This window comes from Prionailurus bengalensis, chromosome B4 (genome assembly GCF_016509475.1).
Source record: "Prionailurus bengalensis isolate Pbe53 chromosome B4, Fcat_Pben_1.1_paternal_pri, whole genome shotgun sequence".
NCBI classification, from domain to species: Eukaryota; Metazoa; Chordata; class Mammalia; order Carnivora; family Felidae; genus Prionailurus; species Prionailurus bengalensis.
The window spans coordinates 37,980,530-38,004,131 of record NC_057358.1 but is presented as its reverse complement, the minus strand read 5'-3'; the positions used below and the strand labels follow the sequence as shown (position 1 = coordinate 38,004,131).

At 39.7% G+C, this 23,602-nt stretch overlaps 1 protein-coding gene across 4 annotated transcripts in view; it reads right to left on the bottom strand.

Annotated features, from left to right (window-relative positions):
* The window catches only part of TULP3 (TUB like protein 3), a 66,132-nt gene that overhangs the window by 13,893 nt on the left and 28,637 nt on the right, over positions 1 to 23,602 (bottom strand). For 3 of the 4 annotated variants that reach the window (XM_043562007.1, XM_043562004.1, XM_043562005.1), the window contains 3 exons: positions 17,662 to 17,713; positions 8,269 to 8,428; positions 7,430 to 7,606 (listed from right to left, as the gene is read on the bottom strand). In XM_043562007.1, the coding sequence (XP_043417942.1) occupies positions 7,430 to 7,606; positions 8,269 to 8,428; positions 17,662 to 17,713 (389 nt within the window). The remainder of the gene's footprint in view (positions 1 to 7,429; positions 7,607 to 8,268; positions 8,429 to 17,661; positions 17,714 to 23,602) is intronic. The other variant, XM_043562006.1, reaches the window with a different exon arrangement.

Here is a 23,602-nt window from a genome sequence, read left to right as displayed (position 1 = left end):
GATTTTTTACAGAAAAATTCATTTTTACTGCTTTTAAATGTTTCCTACCTTAATATTGTCATTTTTGGTCTTTCCTTTCCATTCAAGGAGTCCTCTTTAATATTTCTTGCATGGCTGGTTTAGTGGTCATGAGCTACTTTAGTTTTTGTTTTTCTGGGAAACTCTATCTCTCCTTCTATTCTGAATGATAGCCTTGCTGGATAGAGTATTCTTGGCTGTAGGTTTTTCCCATTCATGCCACTCTTTTCTGGCTTGGAAAGTTTCTGCTGAAAACTTCACTGAATATCCTTATGGGGTTTCCTTTGTATGCAACTGTTTTTGTCTTGTGGCTTTTAACATATTTTTGTTATCACTATATTTGCCATTTTTTTATTAAAAAAAATTTTTTTTAACGTTTATTTATTTTTGAGACAGAGAGAGACAGAGCATGAACAGGGGAGGAGCAGAGAGAGAGGGAGACACAGAATCTGACACAGGCTCCAGGCTCTGAGCTGTCAGCACAGAGCCCGACGCGGGGCTCAAACTCACGGACCATGAGATCATGACCTGAGCCGAAGTCGGACGCTTAACCAACCAAGCCACCCAGGCGCCCCAATATATTTGCCATTTTAATTACAACATATCTTGGTGTGGATCTGCTTTTTGTTGGGGGATCTGTGTGCTTCCTGGGTCTAGATATTTGTTTCCTTCCCCAGATTAAGGAAGTTTTCAGCCATTATTTCTTCAGATAAATTCTCTGCCCCTTTGCCTCTTTCTTCTTCTTCTGGGACTCCTATAATACAAATGTTATTATGTTTGATGGAGTCACTGAGTTCTCAAGTCTATTCTCATTCTGCATAATTCTTTTTTCTCTCTTTTGTTTATTCTGTCTTCTAGGTCATTAATTTGTTCCTCTGCTTCTTCTAGCCTGCTTTTCATTCCAACAAGCATGTTTCTCATTTCATTTATTGAGCCCTTTATATCTGCTATGCTATTCCTTATCTCTGTGTTAATGGTCTCACTGATGTCCTCCACTCTTTTCTCAAGTCCAGTGAATATTCTTATGATCATTGCTTTAAATTCTCCATCAGGCATGCTACTTACACCTATTTCACTTAGATCTCTTGCTTGGCCTTGTTCTGTTCTTTCATTTGGGACAAATTCCTGTCTTCTCATTTTGTCTAAATCTCTGTGCCTGTTTCTCTGTGTTAGGAAAGTCATCGATGTCTCCTGTTCTTGAAGGTAATGGCTTTATGAAGAAGAGATCCTCTAGTGCCCTGCAGTGTACCGCCCCCTCTTCCCCAGGGCCTGGTGCCTCTAGGAGTGTCTCAAATGTGTCCTACATGTGCCCCACTGTTGTGTCTTAGCCATTTTATCCTCTAGCCAGTCCTCTGAAGGGGCTCCTGTTGTGGGCAGTGTTTGGTCCTTGGCCTGAACGAGATGCGTCTTAACTAGATATGCTCTGGTCTGCTTGTGAAATGAGTCCTGTTGCCACCACTACTGGAATCGAAGCCTCACCAAACTTCTGGTCAGGGAGATATGGTGTGGGCAGGGTTTGGGTTGGTCTTCTGGGGGAGGAGACTTGTCATGCCAGGACTGAGGCATGCATGACTGAGAAAGGCAATTCCACCCAAGCATGGGGGCAGGTGGGGCTTAGTGTAAGCAAGTTAGGTAGTGAGTGTCAGCGCTGCACTGGTTCCTGCAGGTGGCTGTGTGCTTTTGCTGAGGGATGAGGGAGAGAATTGGTGCCTGCCAGTTCCTTTGTTCCTGGAGGGGGTCTCTCTGTGAATGCTGTCTCTCTGGGGCATGCTCCAAGATGAGCAACTAACCTCCCCACTGTGTGTCCTAGGCTCTCTTCAGATCACTGCTTCCATACTCTATGTCCACAGGTTGTTTGCCTGCCTTCTCTCCAAGAGCAGTGCAGTGCCCTCTGGGCTCTCCCTGAGCCAAGCCCGCTGACATTTAGAACTCTAGGCTTTAAGCCCCACTGGTTGCAAAAACACGCAATTCAGCCCCTCTCACTTTCTAAATCAATCACTATGGGGATTTATTTTCTCCATGCGCTTCCCTCTGTGTTAGTCTGTCTCTCACCCTTCTCTGCAACTGCAGCTCCCTCCCCACTGTAGCAGCCATGATTCATTTCCTTCCCAAACTTTATCTCCATACTTCCTAACTTCTTCAATATGGCCTCTTCTCTACCTTAGGTTGTGAAGTATGTTCTGCCAGTCTTCAGGTCCATTTCTGGAGTATTCAGGATGATTTCATAGTTATCTAGTTGTGTTCAAAGGGCGAAGTGAGCCTAGGGTACTCCAAATCCACTGCCATCTTCCCCCTCCATACCCACTGTTCACTTTAAATGGGTCAATAGTATGGCACGTTAAGTATATCTCAATAAGGCTATTATTTAAAAAATTCTTCAGTTTGTGAAGGGGATTTTTTCTTTTGTTTTCTAAAATGTTAACCCTTTTTCTCTTTTGTAGCAAAAAGGCGTAAAACTCTTCAGATCTCACCATCCTATGGATGTCTTCCGTTAGTACTATGTTTGCAAATTCCATTTTTATAGAAAGAACTCAGCTTATATGAACATAAGTCTGGTCTATATGATCAGAGCCCACTTACCCCTCCTCCAGGCTCACCTCTCTAATCCCTCTGCCCACATCTTATCCCCTCATACTCTGCTCTAGCCATTCTGAACTGGCCAGTACCTCTTCCTGCATCATGCTCTAGCTTGGACATCATCTTCTCTGGGAAGCTTTCCAAACCTTCAGCTCTGGGTTAGGTACCCCTCTCAATGCTCCGTTGGCTATTTATGTACATGATGCCTCAATTAGAACACAAACTTCAGGAGGACAGGAACCTTGTTTACTATTGTAGCCCAAGTGTCTAGAACAATGCCTAATATATAGTATATACTCAATACATGTTTCTTAGATGAGTATGTGAATTTGTTTGCGTGTACATCTGTTCTACTACTGTGTGGTAGGATCTCCTGCTTCACACATCCCAGGACCTACGATGTCCATTTATTACAAAGTAGGGACCTGATAAACATGTATTCATACCGATTTCAGTCTTCTTAGCAGAAAAAAGGACACTTAATTCCTTCCACTATAAAATTATTTTTCTAAGAAGGAAAATAAACTACAAGAGATCTCCAAAATGTATGGGAATATCCATGGAAATGATAACTCCAACTAGCAGAAAGTAGCCTCTAGTAAAAGTATTAGCTCTAGTAAAGTATTAGCTTAAGGATATTTTGATACAATTTGTATTTCTGCTCAGCTGTTACTTGTTTTTCCCCTTATCACTAGATCAATATAAACTGAAATGGAGGCCAAGTAGGGGTGCTGAGTGGCAACTTTGTCAAAAGAAGGGAGTGGGAACTACAAATAAAATGTCATGTTGCCTGGCTGGCTCAGTCAGTAGAGCATGCAATTCTTGATCTCGGGGTTGTGAGTTCGAGCCCAACACTGGGTGTAGAGATTACTTAAAAAGAATATCTTAAAGGGAGCCTGGGTGGCTCAGCTGGCTAAGTGTCCAGCTTCAGCTCAGGTCATGATCTTGCAGTTCGTGGGCTCAAGTCCTGCATCCGGCTCTGTGTTGACAGCTCAGAGCCTTGATCCTGCTTCGGATTCTGTGTGTGTGTGTGTGTGTGTGTGTGTGTCTGCCCCTCTCCCACTCATATTCTGTCTTTCTCTTTCAAAAATAAATATTAAAAAAAAATTTAAAAGGGGCACCTGGGTGGCTCAGTTGGTTAAGTGTCCGACTTCAGCTCAGGTCATGATCCTACGGTTTGTGGGTTCAAGCCCTGTGTAGGGCTCTGTGCTGACAGCTCAGAGCCTGAAGCCTGCTTCAGATTCTGTGTCTCCTTCTCTCTCTGCCCCTCCCCCGCTCACACTCTGTCTCTCAAAAATAAATAAACGAAAAAAAATTCCACACTTCCAAAACTCAAACAGGAATAAATAGAAAATTTGAACAGACCCATAACTAGTGAAGAAATCGAATCAGTTATCAAAAATCTCCCAACAAATAAGAGTCCAGGACCAGATGGCTTCCCTGGGGAATTCTACCAGACATTTAAAGCAAAGATAATACCTATCCTTCTCAAGCTGTTCCAAAAAATAGAAAGGGAATGAAAACTTCCAGACTCATTCTATGAAGCCAGCATTACTTTGATTCCCAAACCAGAGACCCAGCAAAAAAAGAGAGCTACAGGCCAATCTCCCTGATGAATATGAATGCAAAAATTCTCAACAAGATACTAGCAAATCGAATTCAACACATGTAAGAATTATTCACCATGATCAAATGGGATTCATTCCTGGGCTGCAGGACTGGTTCAACATTCGCAAATCAATCAATGTGATACATCACATGAATAAAACAAAAGAACCATATGATCCTGTCAATTGATACAGAAAAAACATTTAACAAAATACAGCATCCTTTCTTTTTTTTTTAAATTTTTTTTTTTCAACGTTTATTTATTTTTGGGACAGAGAGAGACAGAGCATGAACGGGGGAGGGGCAGAGAGAGAGGGAGACACAGAATCGGAAACAGGCTCCAGGCTCTGAGCCATCAGCCCAGAGCCCGACGCGGGGCTCAAACTCACGGACTGCGAGATCGTGACCTGGCTGAAGTCGGAGGCTTAACCGACTGCGCCACCCAGGCGCCCCCAGCATCCTTTCTTAATAAAGACCCTCAAGAAAGTCGGGATAGAAGGAACATACTTAAACATCATAAAAGCCATTTATGAAAAGCCCACAGCTAATATCATCCTCAATGGGGAAAAACTGAGAGCTTTCCCCCTGAGATCAGGAACACGACAGGGATGTCCACTCTCACCACTGTTGTTTAACATAGCGTTGGAAGTTCTAGCATCAGCAATCAGACAACAAAATGAAATCAAAGGCATCAAAATTGGCAAAGATGAAGTCAAGCTTTCACTTTTTGCAGATGACATGATACTATGCATGGAAAACCCGATAGACTCCACCAAAAGTCTGCTAGAACTGATACATGAATTCAGCAAAGTCGCAGGATACAAAATTAATGTACAGAAATCAGTTGCATTTTTATACACTGATAATGAAGCAACAGAAAGGCAAATAAAGAAACTGATCCCATTCACAACTGCACCAGAAATCATAAAATATCTAGGAATAAACCTAACCAAAGATGTAAAAGATCTGTATGCTGAAAACTATAGAAAGCTTATGAAGGAAATTGAAAAAGATACAAAGAAATGGAAAAATATTCCATACTCATGGATTGGAAGAATAAATATTGTTAAAATGTCAATACTACCCAAAGCAATCTACACATTCAATGCAATCCCAATCAAAATTGCACTGGCATTCTTCTCGAAGCTAGAACAAGCAATCCTAAAATTTGTATGGAACCACAAAAGACCCGAATAGCCAAAGTAATATTTGAAAAGAAAATGAAAACAGGAGGCATCACAATCCCAGCCTTTAGCCTCTACTACAAAGCTGTAATCATCAAGACAGTATGGTTTTGACACAAAGACAGACACATAGACCAATGGAATAGAATAGAGACTCCAGAATTGGACCTACAAATGTATGGCCAACTAATGTTTGACAAAGCAGGAAATAATATCCAATGGAAAAAAGACAGCCTCTTTAACAAATGGTGCTGGGAGAACTTGACAGCAACATGCAGAAGAGTGAAACTAGACCACTTTCTTACACCATACACAAAAATAAACTCAAAATGGATGAAGGACCTGAATGTGAGACAGGAAACCATCAAAACCCTAGAGGAGAAAGCAGGAAAAAACCTCTGTGACCTCAGCCACATCAATTTCTTACTCGACACATCTCCAAAGGCAAGGGAATTAAAAGCAAAAATGAACTATTGGGATCTCATCAAGACAAAAAGCTTCTGCACTACAAAGGAAACAATCAACAAAAATAAAAGGCAACTGATGGAATGGGAAAAGATACTTGCAAATGACATAACAGATAAAGGGTTATTATCCAAAATCTATAAAGAACTCACCAAACTCCACACCCAAAAAACAATCCAGTGAAGAAATGGGCAGAAGACATGAATAGACACTTTTCTAAAGAAGACATCCAGATGGCCAACGGGCTCATGAAAAGATGCTCAACGTCACTACTCATCAGGGAAATACAAATCAAAACCATAATGAGATACCACCTCACACCCGTCAGAGTGGTTGAAATGAACAAATCAGGAGACTGAAGAGGATGTGGAGAAATGGGAACCCTCTTGTACTGTTGGTGGGAATAGAAACTGGTGCAGCCATTCTGGAAAACAATGTGGAGGTTCCTCAAAAAATTAAAAATAGATCTACCCTATGACCCCGCAATAGCACTGCTAGGAATTTACCCAAGGGATACAAGAGTGCTGATGCATAGGGGCACTTGTACCCCAATGTTTATAGCAGCACTTTCAACAATAGCCAAATTATGGAAAGAGCCTAAATGTCCATCAACTGATGAATGGATAAAGAAGATGTGGTTTATATATATAATGGAATACCACTTGGCAATGAGAAAGAATGAAATCTGGCCATTTGTAGCAATGTGGATGGAACTGGAGAGTATTATGCTAAGTGAAATAAGTCAGGCAGAGAAAGATTTAACATAAGTTTTCACTCTTATGTGGATCCTGAGAAATTTAACAGAAGACCATGGGGGAGGGGGGAGGGGAAGGGAGGGGAGAAAAAATAGTTACAGAGAGGGAAGGAGGCAATCCATAAGAGACTCTTAAATACTGAGAACAAACTGAGGGTTAATGAGGGGTGGGGGAGAGGGGAAAGTGGGTGATGGGCATTGAGGAGGGCACCTGTTGGGTGTTGTATGGAAACCAACACTGGGTGTTGCATGGAAACCAATTTGACAATAAATTATACATGAAAAAAAATTTTTTTAAATAAATTTTTGTTGCTACTCTAAAAGTAAATAAAATCTTAAAAATAAAATATCAAAAAGAAATAGTCACATATAGTAGCTAATGCTTCTAATATATATTTAATTATTTTATTTTTCTCAAGCAACAGGATAAATACTATGGTTGACAATGGTCAGTTCTCAGATATTACCTCTGTAAAGCCAGAAGCCACAATCCAAGCAATTTGGGTTTTTGTTTTTTAAAAAAATGTTTATTTATTTATTTTGAGAGAGAGAGTGAGCGAGCATAAGCAGGGGAGGGGCAGAAAGGATCCCAAGCAGGCTGATGACCATCAGCACAGAGCCCAACGTGGGGCTTGATCCCATGGCCCTGGGATCATGACCTGAGCTGAAATCAAGAGTCAGACACTTAACCAACTGAGCCACCCATTCGCCCCCCAAGCAGTTTTGAATCATGTAGATTGTTAACCAACAATGAAAAAAAGGAAAGGAAAAGTTATACGTGGCTAAGGTGATTGACTACCTTACAATCATTACCAATCCTCACCATGTTTTTGGAGAATCTCCTGGAGATCTGGCTTAGGCGCAGTATCCATAGTGCTTTCCCCATCAACACTTCCTTCGGTATCCTCTTCTGTAGCAGAAGAGCCTACTGAAAGAACATGAAGTTTGGTTTCCAAATCTTGAGCATCTGGCTTCAAAAAGGCAGCTGGACCATCAATGCCTATGGTCCAAAAGAAAGGAAAAAAGAGGAAAATATTATCCGTTATTCAGCTGGTGGTTTTGGTGTATGTGATCGAATTAAGAACCACCAAACCATTTCGCTTCTCCTTCCTTAACATTCACACAGATATTTGTTAATAAAGTAACTCAGGACTGGTGTTTAAGTTATTAACATTGTGACTGTCACTAAATAAAATGTACTTGGTTGTATGCTTTAGAAACTAAAGAATGAGACCATGAAAACAAAGTAGGTCCTCCAAAGTTCAGATCCTGTCCAAGTCAATAGCTCACCATCTCACATGGTCTGTTGAGTCCTATCTATTGGAAGAATGGATGGTCTCTACTACTCCTGGCTTCATGGTTAACTCTGTCATGATGCAAAAATCAAGACAATCCCTTCCTCAAATAGGCCATTCTGGACTAATTCATTTGGCAATGAAAGCAACAGTTCTAGGGTGGACACGAACTTCAACGTATCTTCCACTGATTAATCTATGGCTTTTATTTTAACTCAAAGATCCAGAATGTAATTAAAAGATTTATGAAGGTACCTAGTAACGATGCTAATAATTGTCCCTCTGGTCCATCTGAAAATCCTCCTGCCTTCTCCTAGGTTTGTGAAAACTATACCGTAGTGGGAAGAGGTGCTGCCTAAACACACACCATGTAGGATGACATCATTCTGTGGGGTATGAGGTTCCACCAAAGGAGTTTGCTCCTCGCTACCTCTTGGCTTTGATCGACGTAGCCTTGCTTCTGGATTTGGCTGTACCATGAGTGGCTCAAGGCGCTTTTTTCTCTGCTTCTTCTCCAGCAGTGCTCTCTAGGAAAAAATTGTGAGATTATAGCCAGAAGAGTTATGACAGGACCTAGCTGCTTCGAACATTTACAGTTTTTCACTAATCCTCACAAACCTCTTGTGAATTAATTTCTCCTGCTTGAGACATGGCAACACTGAGGCACAGAGAAGGACAATGAGTCACTCATTTTGTTTACTATATATATATTTACCAAACACCTTTAAAGATCTATTTAAAATGATACAAATGCATTTCTAGCCAAGCTGAGGCGGTGATCCAAGTCTATTTAAAATATTTATAGTAATTATGGGGCACCTGGGTGACAGTTGGTTGAGCATCCGACTTCGGCTCAGGTCATGATCTCACAGTTTGTGGGTTCGAGCCCCGCATCAGGCTCTGTGCTGACCACTTGCTCAGAGCCCGGAGCCTACTTCGGATTCTGTGTCTCCATCTCTCTCTGCCCCTCCCCTGCTCATGCTTTGTCTCATTCTGTTTCTCAAAAATAAATAAATATAAAATATTTATAGTAATTATCATATTATTATCAAAGCACGATCACAAGTTTAAAATACATAAATGTGCATAGGAGAAAAGATAAAGAAACATAGTAATGGTGATTTCTTTGGGTGGTAGATTATGGATTTTTTTTCCTTTTTCTAGTTTTTGTATTTTCTAAATTTTCTAACTTTTATAATTGAAAAAACATAAAACTTCGTATCCTCTAAACTTCAAATTATTTCCATATTTTAATCAACTACGGAGCAGTGGCTTTTCCTTTCTTGCTCATTTTTACATAATTAGAAATAAAACAAATCAGAACCAAGGATAAAGAGGGGGAAGAAAACTTTCAGTCGGGACATTCTAAATAGAAAGCAATCAATTTTATGGATAAAAGTGATAGAGAATATGGTAGCAAGGAAAGTCAGGAAAAAAGTACGAGAAACTCTGAGAAAAAACCCCAACATGATGAAAAGGAAGATACTAGCACATATATTATTTTTAAGCTTTGACAAATAAGAGATTATAATACCTGGAAATAATTATGGATCCGGGATATCTCAGAATAGGAAAGTGCTAAGCCCCAAGCTAAAAAAACTAAACCATGATTTTAAAGCAAAGATATTATAACCTACTTTATTGTTTCTTAGACAGAAAGCTGTCTATTTACTTTTTTTCACTGATACTGCTTTTAAAAAGTGCCACGAGAAGAAGAGTTACTCCACGGGGTGAGACAATCAGTAGAAAAGGATGTATGTTTTCCCTCAACTGGGCTGATGAAAGCTTGTAGATAAATTCAGAGGACACAGAAGAAACAGAACTACTCTTTACCCAACCCCATGAATAAGAAAAAAGACTAGGGAGCGAAGATAATGTGCCAAAATGGACTATTCCATCAAGAATGAATAAAGGTTAGAGCAGGCTGGGAAGGAATAACTGAAGTTTCTCAGTTTATTTTGAGACTCATGAATTGATATGAATAGATGGACCTTAATGTAAAAGGAACACTAAATACATAAGAGGCCCTAATGAGCTGCTTCTAGCAACTGAGAAGTCTTACGTAGTGGATCGGAAGTAAGCCGGCTGAAGAAATGGGACATGAAACATAACAGACATGAGAAACTGCTGCATCTATGTGGCCACAGTTATCTAGTCTCATATAGTCTCATAACTGGCAACAATTGATGAAGCAAAGATGCAAGCCACAGCCAATCCATTCTGTTAACATATGTAAAGAAAAAATGCTCTACAGGAAAGGGGTATTCTGCTGGTGGTCCAGAAAAGAGCAGCCAAAGACCAAGAATTTGAAAGAGGTTATCCAACCTGTCCCAAGAGAGAGAAATGTTGAATCTGGTAGACAAGAGTATCCAATTTCCTGGGAGACCTTAGTCTGTTTGTGGACAGGAAACCATATAAGGGCTTCTTCATGGCCTTGATGAAATGTCCCTTGGGACTACTAATTTCATTTCCTCAAATTCCCTTCTTACCAACCAGCATTCTAATTTTCAATTAATTTCTTAGGTATCATGTTCCCAGAGCAGGGAAGCATGAGCAGCAGAGATGAATATACACTGGAAGAGCTGGAGTTCCCATTGTATATTAATAAATTGGTGTCTGGTTTCATACCTGACTGTCACAAGTTTGACCAGTGTGAGTGTGTGCCAAAGGACCTGGTTATATTAGGTTCACTGACAAAACCCAGTTTTTAGACCTGTAAAGGGCAGACCAGACTCCTGGCCACAGTGATCCTATCAGTGTATCTGGTGAAGCCTTTCTCTATCAACTTCAACACAAGTCACACTTATTTAGATCAGCAACTTGAGGGAAATACACCAACTGTAGATTGTAGTAGCCACCACTACTACATTATAGCACTGAATATAACCTACTATTGTCCAAATTTTTAGTATATGTGCTGCCGAAGCGAGCACTTGTCCAAATTTTTAAAAGAGAAAAAAATCATAAAATATTGGCGGGCAAATTGCTATTTTGGTGAAAAGTGTCTCCTGATTTAGCATTCTAATCATCCTCACACAGTTTGGAGGAGGGAGATAGGTGTTAATTGAGCTTCAATGCAACAATGTCAACTCATATTTCATTTGTTTTACCTTCCCTAAAAAGCTGTAAATGAGGCTGCATAAACAAAGGATTCTTTACAATATTAAAAGAAGGATGGGTAGTCAGGAAGAGAGCCACAGGTGACTGATTGATACCCTATATGCAATTAAAATACGTTGCTTTCAGGACCTTCAGTGTCACATAAGCCAAACCTTTAAATTTCCCAATTCCCTTGGAAACTGAAGAATAACTCAAAGAATCCATCTTTTCCAGAATGCAGTGGTATGCCTATTATCACTCCCCAGGAGCAAAATATTGGATGGTAATTCCAAAATAAATGAGGAAATAAAGGAGATTAGATGGAGGGGGGATTCCATCAAATGGCTTCATGCAATAAAATAATAAAGCTCAGGCAAGCCTCAAATTAGTAAGAGTCTGACTTCACTGATGCTCAATTTTCCAGAAAGACTCCCTAGAAGTGATGGGCTGGTTACAGTATGACACTTCTGGAACAGACCGGCTGACCACAAGGGGCAACCAGCAATATCAGAATGGTTGCCTGCAATCTAACAGTTTGGCTAAACATAACTAATCTCCCTAGCACACAAAGTGAGATCAAAAGAAGACGAGACTAAAATTTTTAAATCACACTTCTTTCTTTTTTTTATTTTAAAGAGAGAGAGAGAGAGAGAGAGAGTAGGGCTAAGGGGGAGAGTGAAAGAATCCTAAGAAGGCTGCATGCTCAGCACAGAGCCCAATGCAGAACTAAATCCCACGACCCTGGGATCATGACCTGAGCCAAAATCAAGAGTCAGGTGCTCAACCAACTGAGCTACCCAGGAATCCCTAAATCACACTTCTTAAAATACAATTCAGGGGCGCCTGGGTGGCGCAGTCGGTTAAGTGTCCGACTTCAGCCAGGTCACGATCTCGCGGTCTGTGAGTTCGAGCCCCGCGTCGGGCTCTGGGCTGATGGCTCAGAGCCTGGAGCCTGTTTCCGATTCTGTGTCTCCCTCTCTCTCTGCCCCTCCCCCGTTCATGCTCTGTCTCTCTCTGTCCCAAAAATAAATAAACATTGGGGAAAAAAAAAGTTTAAAAAAAAAAATATCAATTCAGTGTGCGAATGACCACCTCTGTTATAATGATAGGAAAAAACAGATGAGCAACCTGACCAAAAGGGACTATGTTGTACTTCAATCCCTTGTCCACCAGATGGCATAAATGTTCTCCACCTAGTGTGCATCCGTGGCTGAGTAACATCCCTGGAAGAATCTAAAAATCTTTACAATCTGTAGCCAGCTAAGGAGTTCACATACCCTGAAAAAAAAAAGTGAGTACCTTAGAGAAACAAGTAAAAATAAAAACAAAATATACTCAATGAGAAAGAATACCTTTTCAATAAATGGTACTGGGACAACTGGATATCCACATTTAAAAGAATAAAGTTGGACTCTCATCTTACACCATATATAAAAATTATCTCAAAGCAAATCATAGGAAGTGTAAGACTCTTAGAAGAAAACATAGGAGCAAATCTTGGTAATCTTGGGTAAGCAATGGTTTCTTAGATATGACACCAAAAGTGCAAAGAGACAGGAGAAAAAATAAATGAAAAGTTTATGCTGAAACCAATACCATTAAGAAAGTAAAAACTGCAGAAAGTATTCACAAGTGATACTTCTGATAAAGAACTTGGATCCAGACTATATAAAGAACTCTTGTAATTTCACAACAAAAAGACAATAACCCAATTTAAAAATGGGTTTTCTCCATTTCTCCATGTCTCCAAAGAGGACATACAAAAAGCCACTAAAGTACATTTTAATGCTCAACATCATTAGTCATTAGGGAAATGCAACTCAAATGGCTGTAATCAAAGACAGAAAATAGTAAGTGCTGACAAGGATGTGGAGATGCTGGAGGCCCCAGACATTGCTGGTGGGAATGTGTAAAATGGTTCAGTGACTTTTAAAGACAGTCTGGCAGTTCCTTAACATGTTAAACAGAGTTACCATATGACCCAGGAATTCTCTCACTCCTATTACCTGAGGTATATCAGACAAGAGAGATGAAAGTATGTCTGTACAGAAACTTAGACACAGGTTCAGAGCAGCATTATTTTTAATAGCCCAAGAGTGAAAATAATGCAAATGTCCATCATCTGATGAATAGATAAATGAAATGTGGAGTATCCACAACTAGGAATGCTATTCAACAATAAAAAGGACTGCAGCAGTGATACATGTGACAACATGGATGAACATTTTCCTAAGTAAAGGGGCCAGACACAAATGACTACATATTATATGATTCCATTTTATATGAGGTCTAAAAATCATTTGTACACTTTTTTCTCAAAGTTTATTTATTTTGAGAGAGAGAGGGTGTGTGTGAGTGGGGGAAGGGCAGAGAGAGCAGGAGAGAAAGAGAACCCAAGCAGCTCCATACCACCAGCACAGAGCTCGACACGGGGCTTGAACCCACAAACCGTGAGCTCATGACCTGAGCCAAGATCAAGAGCCAGATGATCAACTGAGCCACCCAGGCAACCTTCATGTGTACACTTTAACTGGGTGTATATTTACCATGTGTGAATTAGACCTCAATAAAGCTGTTCAAAAACCTATATAGGACAAAAACAGCCATGTGTAAATTATCTGTGAATCTAGGATTTTCAAACATTAAATACTAAGATTATACTATCAGGGAAAAAAGACAGATATGAAAGAAGCAAACCTGCTCAGTACTGCTGAAACATGGATGATGAAAGAATGAGTTAAGAGAAGGAAAATGGTCAGTGTGGAAATAAGGTAGGATAAAACTTAGAGCAAGAGTTACCTTGTATCTCTCGTACTATACAAGGCAGCGAGTGGCCTGGCCAGATACTCACATATCTCATTCTGTTGGCAGGTGTATCCCTTTAGTAGAGATGAATTAATTATACCTTCACACAATGATGTTTACTGTAGATATCATTTTACAGACTCCACTTGCTCTGATTTCAAACTTACCAGGCCACTTTAATAATTGCAAACCTCCCGCAGATAGGAATGTGATGACCAGCTGATTCTGGTATATAGTTCATTAGAAATTAATAAATTAATCCCCTGGCTTAGGTTCATCACTTATGAAATTGGTTAGTATGAACCAATCCTCATGAGACTTATGACCTCTGTCTGGCTGCTCTTATCAAACTAGCTCTCATCCTACAAAATTCATGACCAATGACTCAACCATGGGAACATTCCCAAAGCAGGACTCCTAAGAGGTTAATCTACTGTATACTTCAGGCAGGCTCTCCCACCTCCACTGATAATCACTGCCACAGTAAGCCACTGTCATGGATGGGAGCACATGGTACACCTCAGGTAGGTTGGCAGGCCCTGGACTGTGAGCCATCAAGATCCTACCAGCCTGTGAGGCCCAGACCGAGCAGCAACCTAGCCTTCCTCAATGTACTTCCATCTCAGCTCTAACTTAGTCTAAGATCCTATCTAACATTCTGTTATCCAGTCTGACCCCACTCTACAGATAAAATAGTGGGCCCCAGAGTTTAAGAATCTTACCTAAAATCAGGAGCACCTGGGTGGCTCAGTCGGTTAAGGGTCCGACTTCAGCTCAGGTCATGATCTCACAGTTCGTGAGTTTGAGCCCCGTGTCAAGCTCTGTGCTGACGGCTCAGAGCCTGGAGCCTCCTTCAGATTCTGTGTCTCCCTCTTTCTGCCCCTCCCCTGCTCATGCTCTGTCTCTCTCTTTCTCTCTCTCAAAAATAAACACTAAAAAAGTATTAAAAAGAATCTTCTCTAAGATCACATAGCTAATTAATGGCAGACTAAAAACTAGAACCAAAGGCTTCTGATTCCCAGCCCTATGTTTTATTCATTCTGTAGTGCTGCCTTTGTTACAGGCCATTTGAATACTCAGTTTGCATTTGTGGAAATTCCCTTGCCCCCTGCTGAGCAACCTCCTTCTTATGCCCAAGGCAGCATTTCAGGCCCCTTACAGTATTCTCGCACACTATTTAACACCATTTGTACATCAGGCCTGGACATTTTTTGATTTTTAAAATACTCCTACAAAATTTTATGTCTTGATATTCATTGACCACCTCTGGAAAGATACATTAGAAGTTAGTGACAGCCTCTGGTAAAGAACTAAGCCATACAGAGAGGGAGAGACTGTTCATGAAATATCTTTTCTGTATTACCGGAATCCATATTTTTAAAATAAAAGAAAATATATCTCTATACAAAATTCAAAAACTTCAAAATTCAAAAACTTACACCTACTATGTTATTTCATAGGTGACCATAGATTTTAGATGCTAGCACAGTATGTACCAGTTAGCCTTATAAAAATAAATCAAACAAAGATCTACAATTTTATGGGCACATCTCCCTAAATAGAGTTTGCTACGCAATGGAATATAGAAAATAAAGGGCCCATCTCAAGTATTTCAATCTCTTTTGTGTGTGGTGGGGAGGTAAGTATAAGTAGAAATATATATATATATAATCAGAATTTTCCCCATGATCCCAGTTAGATTAGTTTCCTTCCTAGTTTTAGTTTATGTTTTCCCAGTATTTGAAAGGATTGTTTATTTCACACCCTTTACCCGGCAACTTTACAGATGTGTGCACAACACTAGATGGGTCTCTGTTTAGAGGCAGCCTGCCTCGCAAAGGAAAATGCTGAGACAACCACCTGTAATTGCTGAGAAGTTTTTTTTGCCATTTTCCTGCTTGGCTGTGCAACACTAGACTTGCTTAAGATGTCCCTGTGTCTCTTTAAAGGAAGCAGGTTGGAGGGAGGATACAGCTGGTATATTAACCTCAGCAGTGGTTTCAAGGAAGCCTACTTATAAAAAGTGCTACAGCCAGGCTCCCCCAGGACAGGTCACTCATGTTGGGGTCCCCAGCCTTCCAAGCCCACGTGCCCTGGGGATCCCTAAGCCCCAAAGTGGATTTCACCGACACATGCCAAGATACAGGTGCCAGGCTGTTGGGGTTCACTTGGCCCTCCCCATGTGGAGGGTGGGCTCTGAATATCAGGCTGCACAAGCACTCCCACAATGGCCCAGGGACAGGCAAGCTCTGTCGTGTGTTCACCTGGGTGCAGGGAGAGCCCAGGACAGCTGGGGCCCAGAGCGCTAGGCCCAGTGGTACTTGTCCCTGCCAGCCAGCCCTCTGGGGCTCTTGCCAGGGGTGGAGAAGCTGTGGTTGTCCTGTGCCTAGCCAGGTGGCTCCAGACAGGCCTCTGTTGCTATTTAGACCTTGAAGGTGACAGAACTAGATGGGTGGAGCCACAGCCGGGCCACCCTGTCCAAGAACCGTGGCTACTCCTCTCTGCATACTTCACGATGCAGCATGTGAAGAGGGCTAGGGCCTAAGCAGGATGATGGCACAGCTGATGATGGAGGCCACCACGGCCACTTAGAAGCCAAATGTCTCCTATGGTGGCACAGGCTTGCATACAGGGGGTCTCTGAAGACCACTGGGCAACATTTCCCTTCCAGGTGCACGTGAGGAGACTAGACCCCAACATTTGGTGACTTGAGTGTCAGTGGAATGTGATGACAGTTTCTGCCATCACCATGAAAGACTCAGAAGGTGCCATTCAGGGGTGGCCACACATGAGCACAAGCACCAGTGCCGTTCCTGGGGCCAGCGTGGCGTTCCAACCCACAGGGGCCTTGCCCTATGGAGAGTAGGCCTGCACATCCCCACATGCCCCAAAGAGACCTCTTCCCCAGTTTTTAATGAGTCCACCTTTAAAGCAACTTATTACACTAGAAGTCCCATTATTAATTCCAACATTAACATAAATAGGCAAAACTTTAGAGGTATGTTTAGTCACCTAGAGTCTAGACACTACATGGGAAGACTAGAGCTATAGAATGTCCTAAATTAGAAAACATGCTCAAATGAAAGCAAAATATGTTGGGCATAGGTTCTAAGCTGACTAACAATGATGATCATAGCATATAACGACACACAAGTGTCCATTTATTCCTTCCTTCCTTCAAATATTTAACGAAGGATTATTATGTGCCCAGCCCTATGCTGGGAACTTCTGGTCATCATAAACAGACTTGACTCCTATTCTCATGGAGCTTAGCCTAGTGGAGGAAACAAAAACAAACATAAATCAAATCACTGAAGAAAAGAATGAATGTGTAACTGAACATTGGGACCAGTGCTGTGAAGAAAACTGTGCTGTAAGCAATCGGGGTTTTAAGCAAGCACAGCAGCATGCTCAGATCTGTATTTGAGAATGAGAAAAACATTGTAGTTCAATGAAATTGAATAAAATTCCGTGAAATTGTAGTTCATTCTTGTAGTTCAATGAAAGTACAATGTAGAGACATATTTAAGGCAGCGGGACCAAATTACTATACAGAAATACAATGTTAACATTCTTCTAATTCTTAGGAAAGGTGCCAAGGAATTTCCAGTGACTATAAATCCAAGGCCAGTTTTATCACTGTGCTCCTGAAGGCAGTTGGGTCTTGCCAGAGCCCAGGGCCTTGGTTCAGCACTGCTTAGTTACAACATCAGAACCTTTCCCTTTCCTGTCTTCTTTCCATGACCCTGCCAAGACTTCAGAGTTCAAGACTCTGCATCAGCAGGTGCATCATCATCATGGTCAGTATAGCTGTTCACTTATTTCAAAACAGGAGGGAGACTCCTGATTTGCTCACCTGATTATCTAGTTTCAGCTGTCGAAGCTTCATTGTCTCATCTTCAAAGGCACTATTTAAAAAGGAAAAAAAAAAGCATGTAAAGAGAAAATTCTGTTAAAAACATGTCAATTTCGTATTCTCCATGTATCTACTCCCCTGGGCTATTTTCAGCCAAATGATTCTGCCTTAGGGAAAGTTTCTAGATGTTACCTGACACTGGCTTCAGGAGGACTTGCCACGCTTATTCTATGGAAAACCTCAGGAGACTGAAGTACCCAAAGAGTAAAAAGAAAAAAAAAAAAAAGATGTAGAACATAGACTCACATGCATGCAGGAATTTTTTTTAAACCGTATGTTGGGTACTAACTATAGCCCAGACACAGTGCTAAGTATCTGACATGCATTATTTTATTTATTCCTCAAAACAATCCTACAAATTAGGCACTATTATTCTTCACACTTTGAACATGGAGAAACAGACTTAGAGGGCTATGCATAAGGTTAAACAGCAGAAACAGACTCTAATCCAGGTCTCTTTCCAGAGTTTAAATTCCACCTAAAAATCCAATATATTTTTCTTCTTTTTTGGAGCTAGTTCTAGAAAATAGAGAATTAGACTAGATGGGGATTGTGGCAGGCTGCCCCCAAATACGTCAAAGTAGCACAGTGATAATTCTGAATTAAAGTTTACTTGAGAAACAGCCAATGCAAGCACATTCTGACCCTCCTTTCTGTCCCCCAGAAGCAGGAAGTCAATTTCCCATGTGAAAGGTACTCTTCCTGTACCAGGAGGTAAAAAAACATTTATCACCAGAGATAGAGAATTCAAGGCCTAGAAGTCAATGTACACAAATTCTGCTTAAGTTCTTCACTAATTAGTAGCCAAGACTAAGGTTCTTTGTCTTGTCATTTCTTCACAAATTTATTGTTTCTTTCTCTAAAAGGTATATAAACTGCCTGCTTTGGTCATTTCTTAGGTTCCATATCTATGAGACCTCCATATGTACAAAATTAATTTTTCTTCCCATTAATCTATTTTGGGTCATTTTAATTGTTAGGCCAGCCCAAAGAACCAAGATTAGTAGGGGGAATTTTCCCCCACCCCCAACAACTGTGTATAGCATCTGACTACAGCCTACTGATTTCCTTAAGATCTAGGCAAGTTGGGCACCTGGGTGGCTCAGCTGGTTGAGTGTCCGACTTTGGCACAGGTCATGATCTCATGGTTCGTAAGTTCAAGCCCCACATTGAGCCCTGCATTGGGCTCCTCCAGGCTCACTGCTATTAGAGCAGAGCCCACTTCGGATCCTCTGTCCACACCCCCCCCCGCCCCCGCCACCCCTTCCCAGCTTGCACTCTTTCTTACTCAAAAATAAAAATAAACATAAAAAGATTTAGGCAAGTCATTTAACTCACTTTGCAAGTTTGCCATTAATAAAATATGATGCCAGTCATGGAAGGAGACTATAAGTACAGTTGAACAGACAAGACTTAACACCACTAGGAGACAGATTTGTTTGATGGAAGAAAACAACAACAAAAATGGAATCCAATGACTGTTTTTAACTGATAAACCAAATGCTTTTGAACTTTAAAAAAAATTCTCTCTGAAGCCATTTCTATTTTTGAAAATTTTCTAACTTAAGATTTTATTTTGTGACTCAGAATTCTTGGAAACAGAATGAAACAAGGCAGAAATGGTTCTCAGTTATTATTATTTATAATAATAGTAATTATTATTTAATTATAATTTTTTCTGGAGCTACTATCAGAATCTATTTGAGAAGATAAATTCCATGGTTACCAAGGGAAGCATGGCTTTTCCTGCATTTGAGGTAAAAATACCAAAGCATCTACCCACACCTTAGTGGTTTACCACTACCTTCACACATTTTAGAAGGTTTCATGCATTTTAATAATGCATAACAACTTGGAATTTGTGTACTATCTCCAAGACTCCTCCTGCCTACTAACCTGTAAGCAGATTTTTTTTAATGTTTATTTTTGAGAGAGAGAGAGAGAGAGCACATGCGTGAGCAGGGAAGGGGCAGAGACAGAAGGAGACAGAGGATCTCAAGCAGGCTCTGCGCTGACGCAGGGCTCCAGCCCAACAGTGAGATCACGACCTGAGCTGAAGCCGGACACTTAATCGACTGAGCCACCCAAGCTTACAGCCTGAACCTGTAAGCATATTTCATAACCCCTTAGATATAGATGACATCCTGGTTCTCTGACAGTTTCCCTCTATTAATTTCCTTCTAAACTATATGCTTAAAAACCTGTTGGGTATTTAAAATAAATCATCTCCTTTATCCCAGTTCAAAAGAGGGAGGGACAAGCAAACAAACAAAAATGTCAGATATGATGTATTCAGGCCTTGACTTTGTAGGTCCCTAACAGTTCTCCTAGACATGTTCCTGTTTTCCTTAATATTTTTAATATTCATTCACATATTTTTAAATCCTAGCTTTATGAGTACAGTACTAGAATATTATTAGTATTTAGTGGATATTAGTATAAATTTGAAAAACTCTATAAAGCAACTAAGACAAAAAATTAAGAATATTAGGATATATAGGGAAAAAAGTATGAATACACAGGAACAGGTAACATGGTAAAAAAAAAATGCACTGTTACGTGCTGGTATTTTCAACAGCTACTGCTATGAATCCTGCTTCTCCTCTAACTCAGTTTGCCTTCAACACTAAACTAGAATTGCAAAACCCCCTGGCATAGAAAATAAATCATCCTATCCCACCCCCAACCCCACCTCTACACACACACACACACACACACACACACACACACACACACACACAGCTAAAATCTCACTCATGCTAAATTCTCACACACATCTAAAGTCCTCAAACACTTCTGTTAAAGACGCTAAGAGTGAGGAAACCAGGTGTATCTTCAATGCCAATCTCGACACCACGTAATTCCTTTCATCAAGCCTGAGCAAGCTGAACAGGTTTTGTTTTGACCTTAACAAAAGAAGCACTAAAAATATGCTATATAATTATAACATTTAGATACCTCCTATACATCAAGAGCTATGCTTCCTTTGAGCTCTAGTTTTAAATTGTAATTTACCAGAAATAACATATGTTATATACTTAAATTAATCTGAACTAGAATTTCTGGTCTAAACTGGAACATAATCTTACTAAATTTGCATTTTTCCTTCAATACTCTTGCCTTCCTTTAAAACAAAGTTGTTTAATGGCAGGCCTAACCAAGCCTGGTTCATAAATCAACATAAAACAAGAAGAATTCCTACAGTGTAAAAGAAATGGAATTATGTACTATATTTCCTCCCATTTTTCTCATGGAAAATTTCCTATTTACTGGATACAAACAGGGAAAACCCTAAATATACATCTTATAAAAACAACATAGATCCAACATTGAAGTGCAATATAGAATAACACCCACAGAACGCCATTCTCTTGAACTACTCTCCATTATATATATGTGCATTATACACACACACACACGCACGCACACACACACAATGCTCACCACAATAAGTGTAGTTACCATATCTGTCACCTTGAAACATGATTACAATATTATTGACTATACTCCCTGTGCCATACTTTTCATCCTCATGACTTATTTTATAACTGGAAGCTTAATGCCCCTTAATGCCCTTCACCTATTCACCCTATTATTTCTTTAATTGAAAGGATTTTTGAGATAATATATGTGTTACAAGAAGATTGCTGGTAACAAACTCTTTTTGTATGATTTTTTTCTTTCTAGTTTTTTTCTTCATTGGTTGTAAAATCTTATAGATTTTGTAAAAATTTATAAAGAAAAAGAAAGTCTCTTCATAATCCTACCATCATGAGATAATAATCCCTGCTAACAAGAAAATATCTTTACAAATATTTCTAGTAATTTTTATATATTTGAAATAAGATTTATGATTTTTATATCATTTTAACTCAAGATTATATCATAAGCATCTTTTATGTTATATAGGTTTTTGAAATATAATATTAAATGGCTAGTATTCTAAAATATGGACATTCCATAAATTTTTTATTGTGGTAAAAACATGTATCATAAAATGTAATACCCTAACCATTTTTAAGTGGACAGTTCAGCAGTGTTAAGTATATTTACATGGCTGTTTGCATACAATTTTTTATAGCAGCATTATTCACAAGGGCCCAAAAGTAGAAACATCTCAAGGGTCCATCAACTAATAAATAGGTAAACAAAATCTGATTTATCTATACAATGGGATTTATTCCGCCATAAGTAGAAGAGCTTGAAAGCATTGTGCTACATGAAAGAAGCCAATCAACAAAAGACCACATATTATATAATGCTGTTTTTATGAAATGTCCAGAATAGGCAAATGCATAGAGGCAGAAAGTACGTAAGTGATCGCTTAGGGCCTTGTGGGGATCAAAGTTGAGGGATGATAGCTAAAGGGCATGGGATGAAAACGTCCTAAAATTCACTGTGGTGATGATTGCACATTTCTATGAATATACCAATAAGCACTGAAGTGTGTATAATTTAAATGGCTGTATTGTATGGTATATGAATTATATTTCATTCAATAAAGCTGTTATTATTAAAAAATTCATGAGTCTATACTAATTCTAAATAAATGGCACAACAAAGATCTTTACAGAATAACCAACTAATAAATATAGAATGAGTAATGGAAGTAGAATGTCACCATTTTATAACCACCATATTAATAATTGACTCTTGCAAGAAACATTGATGGATCCTACAACCATTGAGTAAAATAAGATATTCAACACAATCTCAAGTATCTCCCCACAGATTATATTAGTTACAAAGAGGGAAAGGTAACCTTACAATGAGAAAATCTAGCAGATATCACCTTAACCAAATGAACAGATTCAGCAATGATGGGACAGACTGACATAAGGTATTTCCTGATGTGATGTATCGAGAAGAAAACAGTATCATGTATGCAATATTCCTGCCAACAATGTTTGTCCTAAATCTATTCAAGAGGAAACAAACCAAATGGAGGGAAATTCTGCAAGACAACTCTCAGAATTCTTGAGAAAAACATCCTTATTAAGAGAGACCAAAAAAAATTTTTTTCTAGATTAAAGTGGAGAGACTTAAGAGATTTCTGGCAAGAAAATATAACACATAATCTTTGAATATTAATCATAACATACACACAGTAAAGACTATTATGGGTGCACTAAGGATATTTGACTCTGAACTGTGCTTTAAATAAGAGTATTAGCATATTAATGTGATAATAGTATTGTGGCCATGTAGGCATGGGAATAAGGTGGAAATAATAATGGAACAGGGTAGTATGGATGGGGGGAGCCACATTTCTCTGAGTATCCATGAGTCCACAATGATATGAATCAATCAATGAATGAATAAATAAATGAAGAAGGTACACCTCTTCCTTACAGAAAAAAAATCCAATTAAAAAAGATAAAAGGGAGGCACCTGGGTGGCTCAGTGGGTTAAGCATCCGACTTCAGCTCAGGTCATGATCTCCTGGTTTGTGAGTTCGAGCCCTGCGTCAGGCTCTGTGCTGACAGCTCAGAGCCTGGAGCCTGCTTCGGATTCTGTGTCTCCTTCTCTCTCTGCCCCTCCCATGCTCATGCTCTGTCTCTCTCTGTCTCTCAATAATAAATAGATGTTAAAAAATTTTTCTAATAAAAAAAGATAAAAGGAATGATGGAAATAGAAAGTCACCAAAGGCAAACACAGTAATAACCATTGCAGACAAGAACCATAAATGGACACTAAAATTAGTAGGTGTAAGTATGATGGGAACTAGATATTTGCATAGTCTCAAAGTATCTGTCCACAGGATAATTACTGATTGCAAAGGGAAAAAGAGTAACTTTATAATGGAGAAACCTGGAAGACAGCACATTAACTAAATGATTAAGATTAACATCACCAGTAAGAAGACACAGCAACATCACGC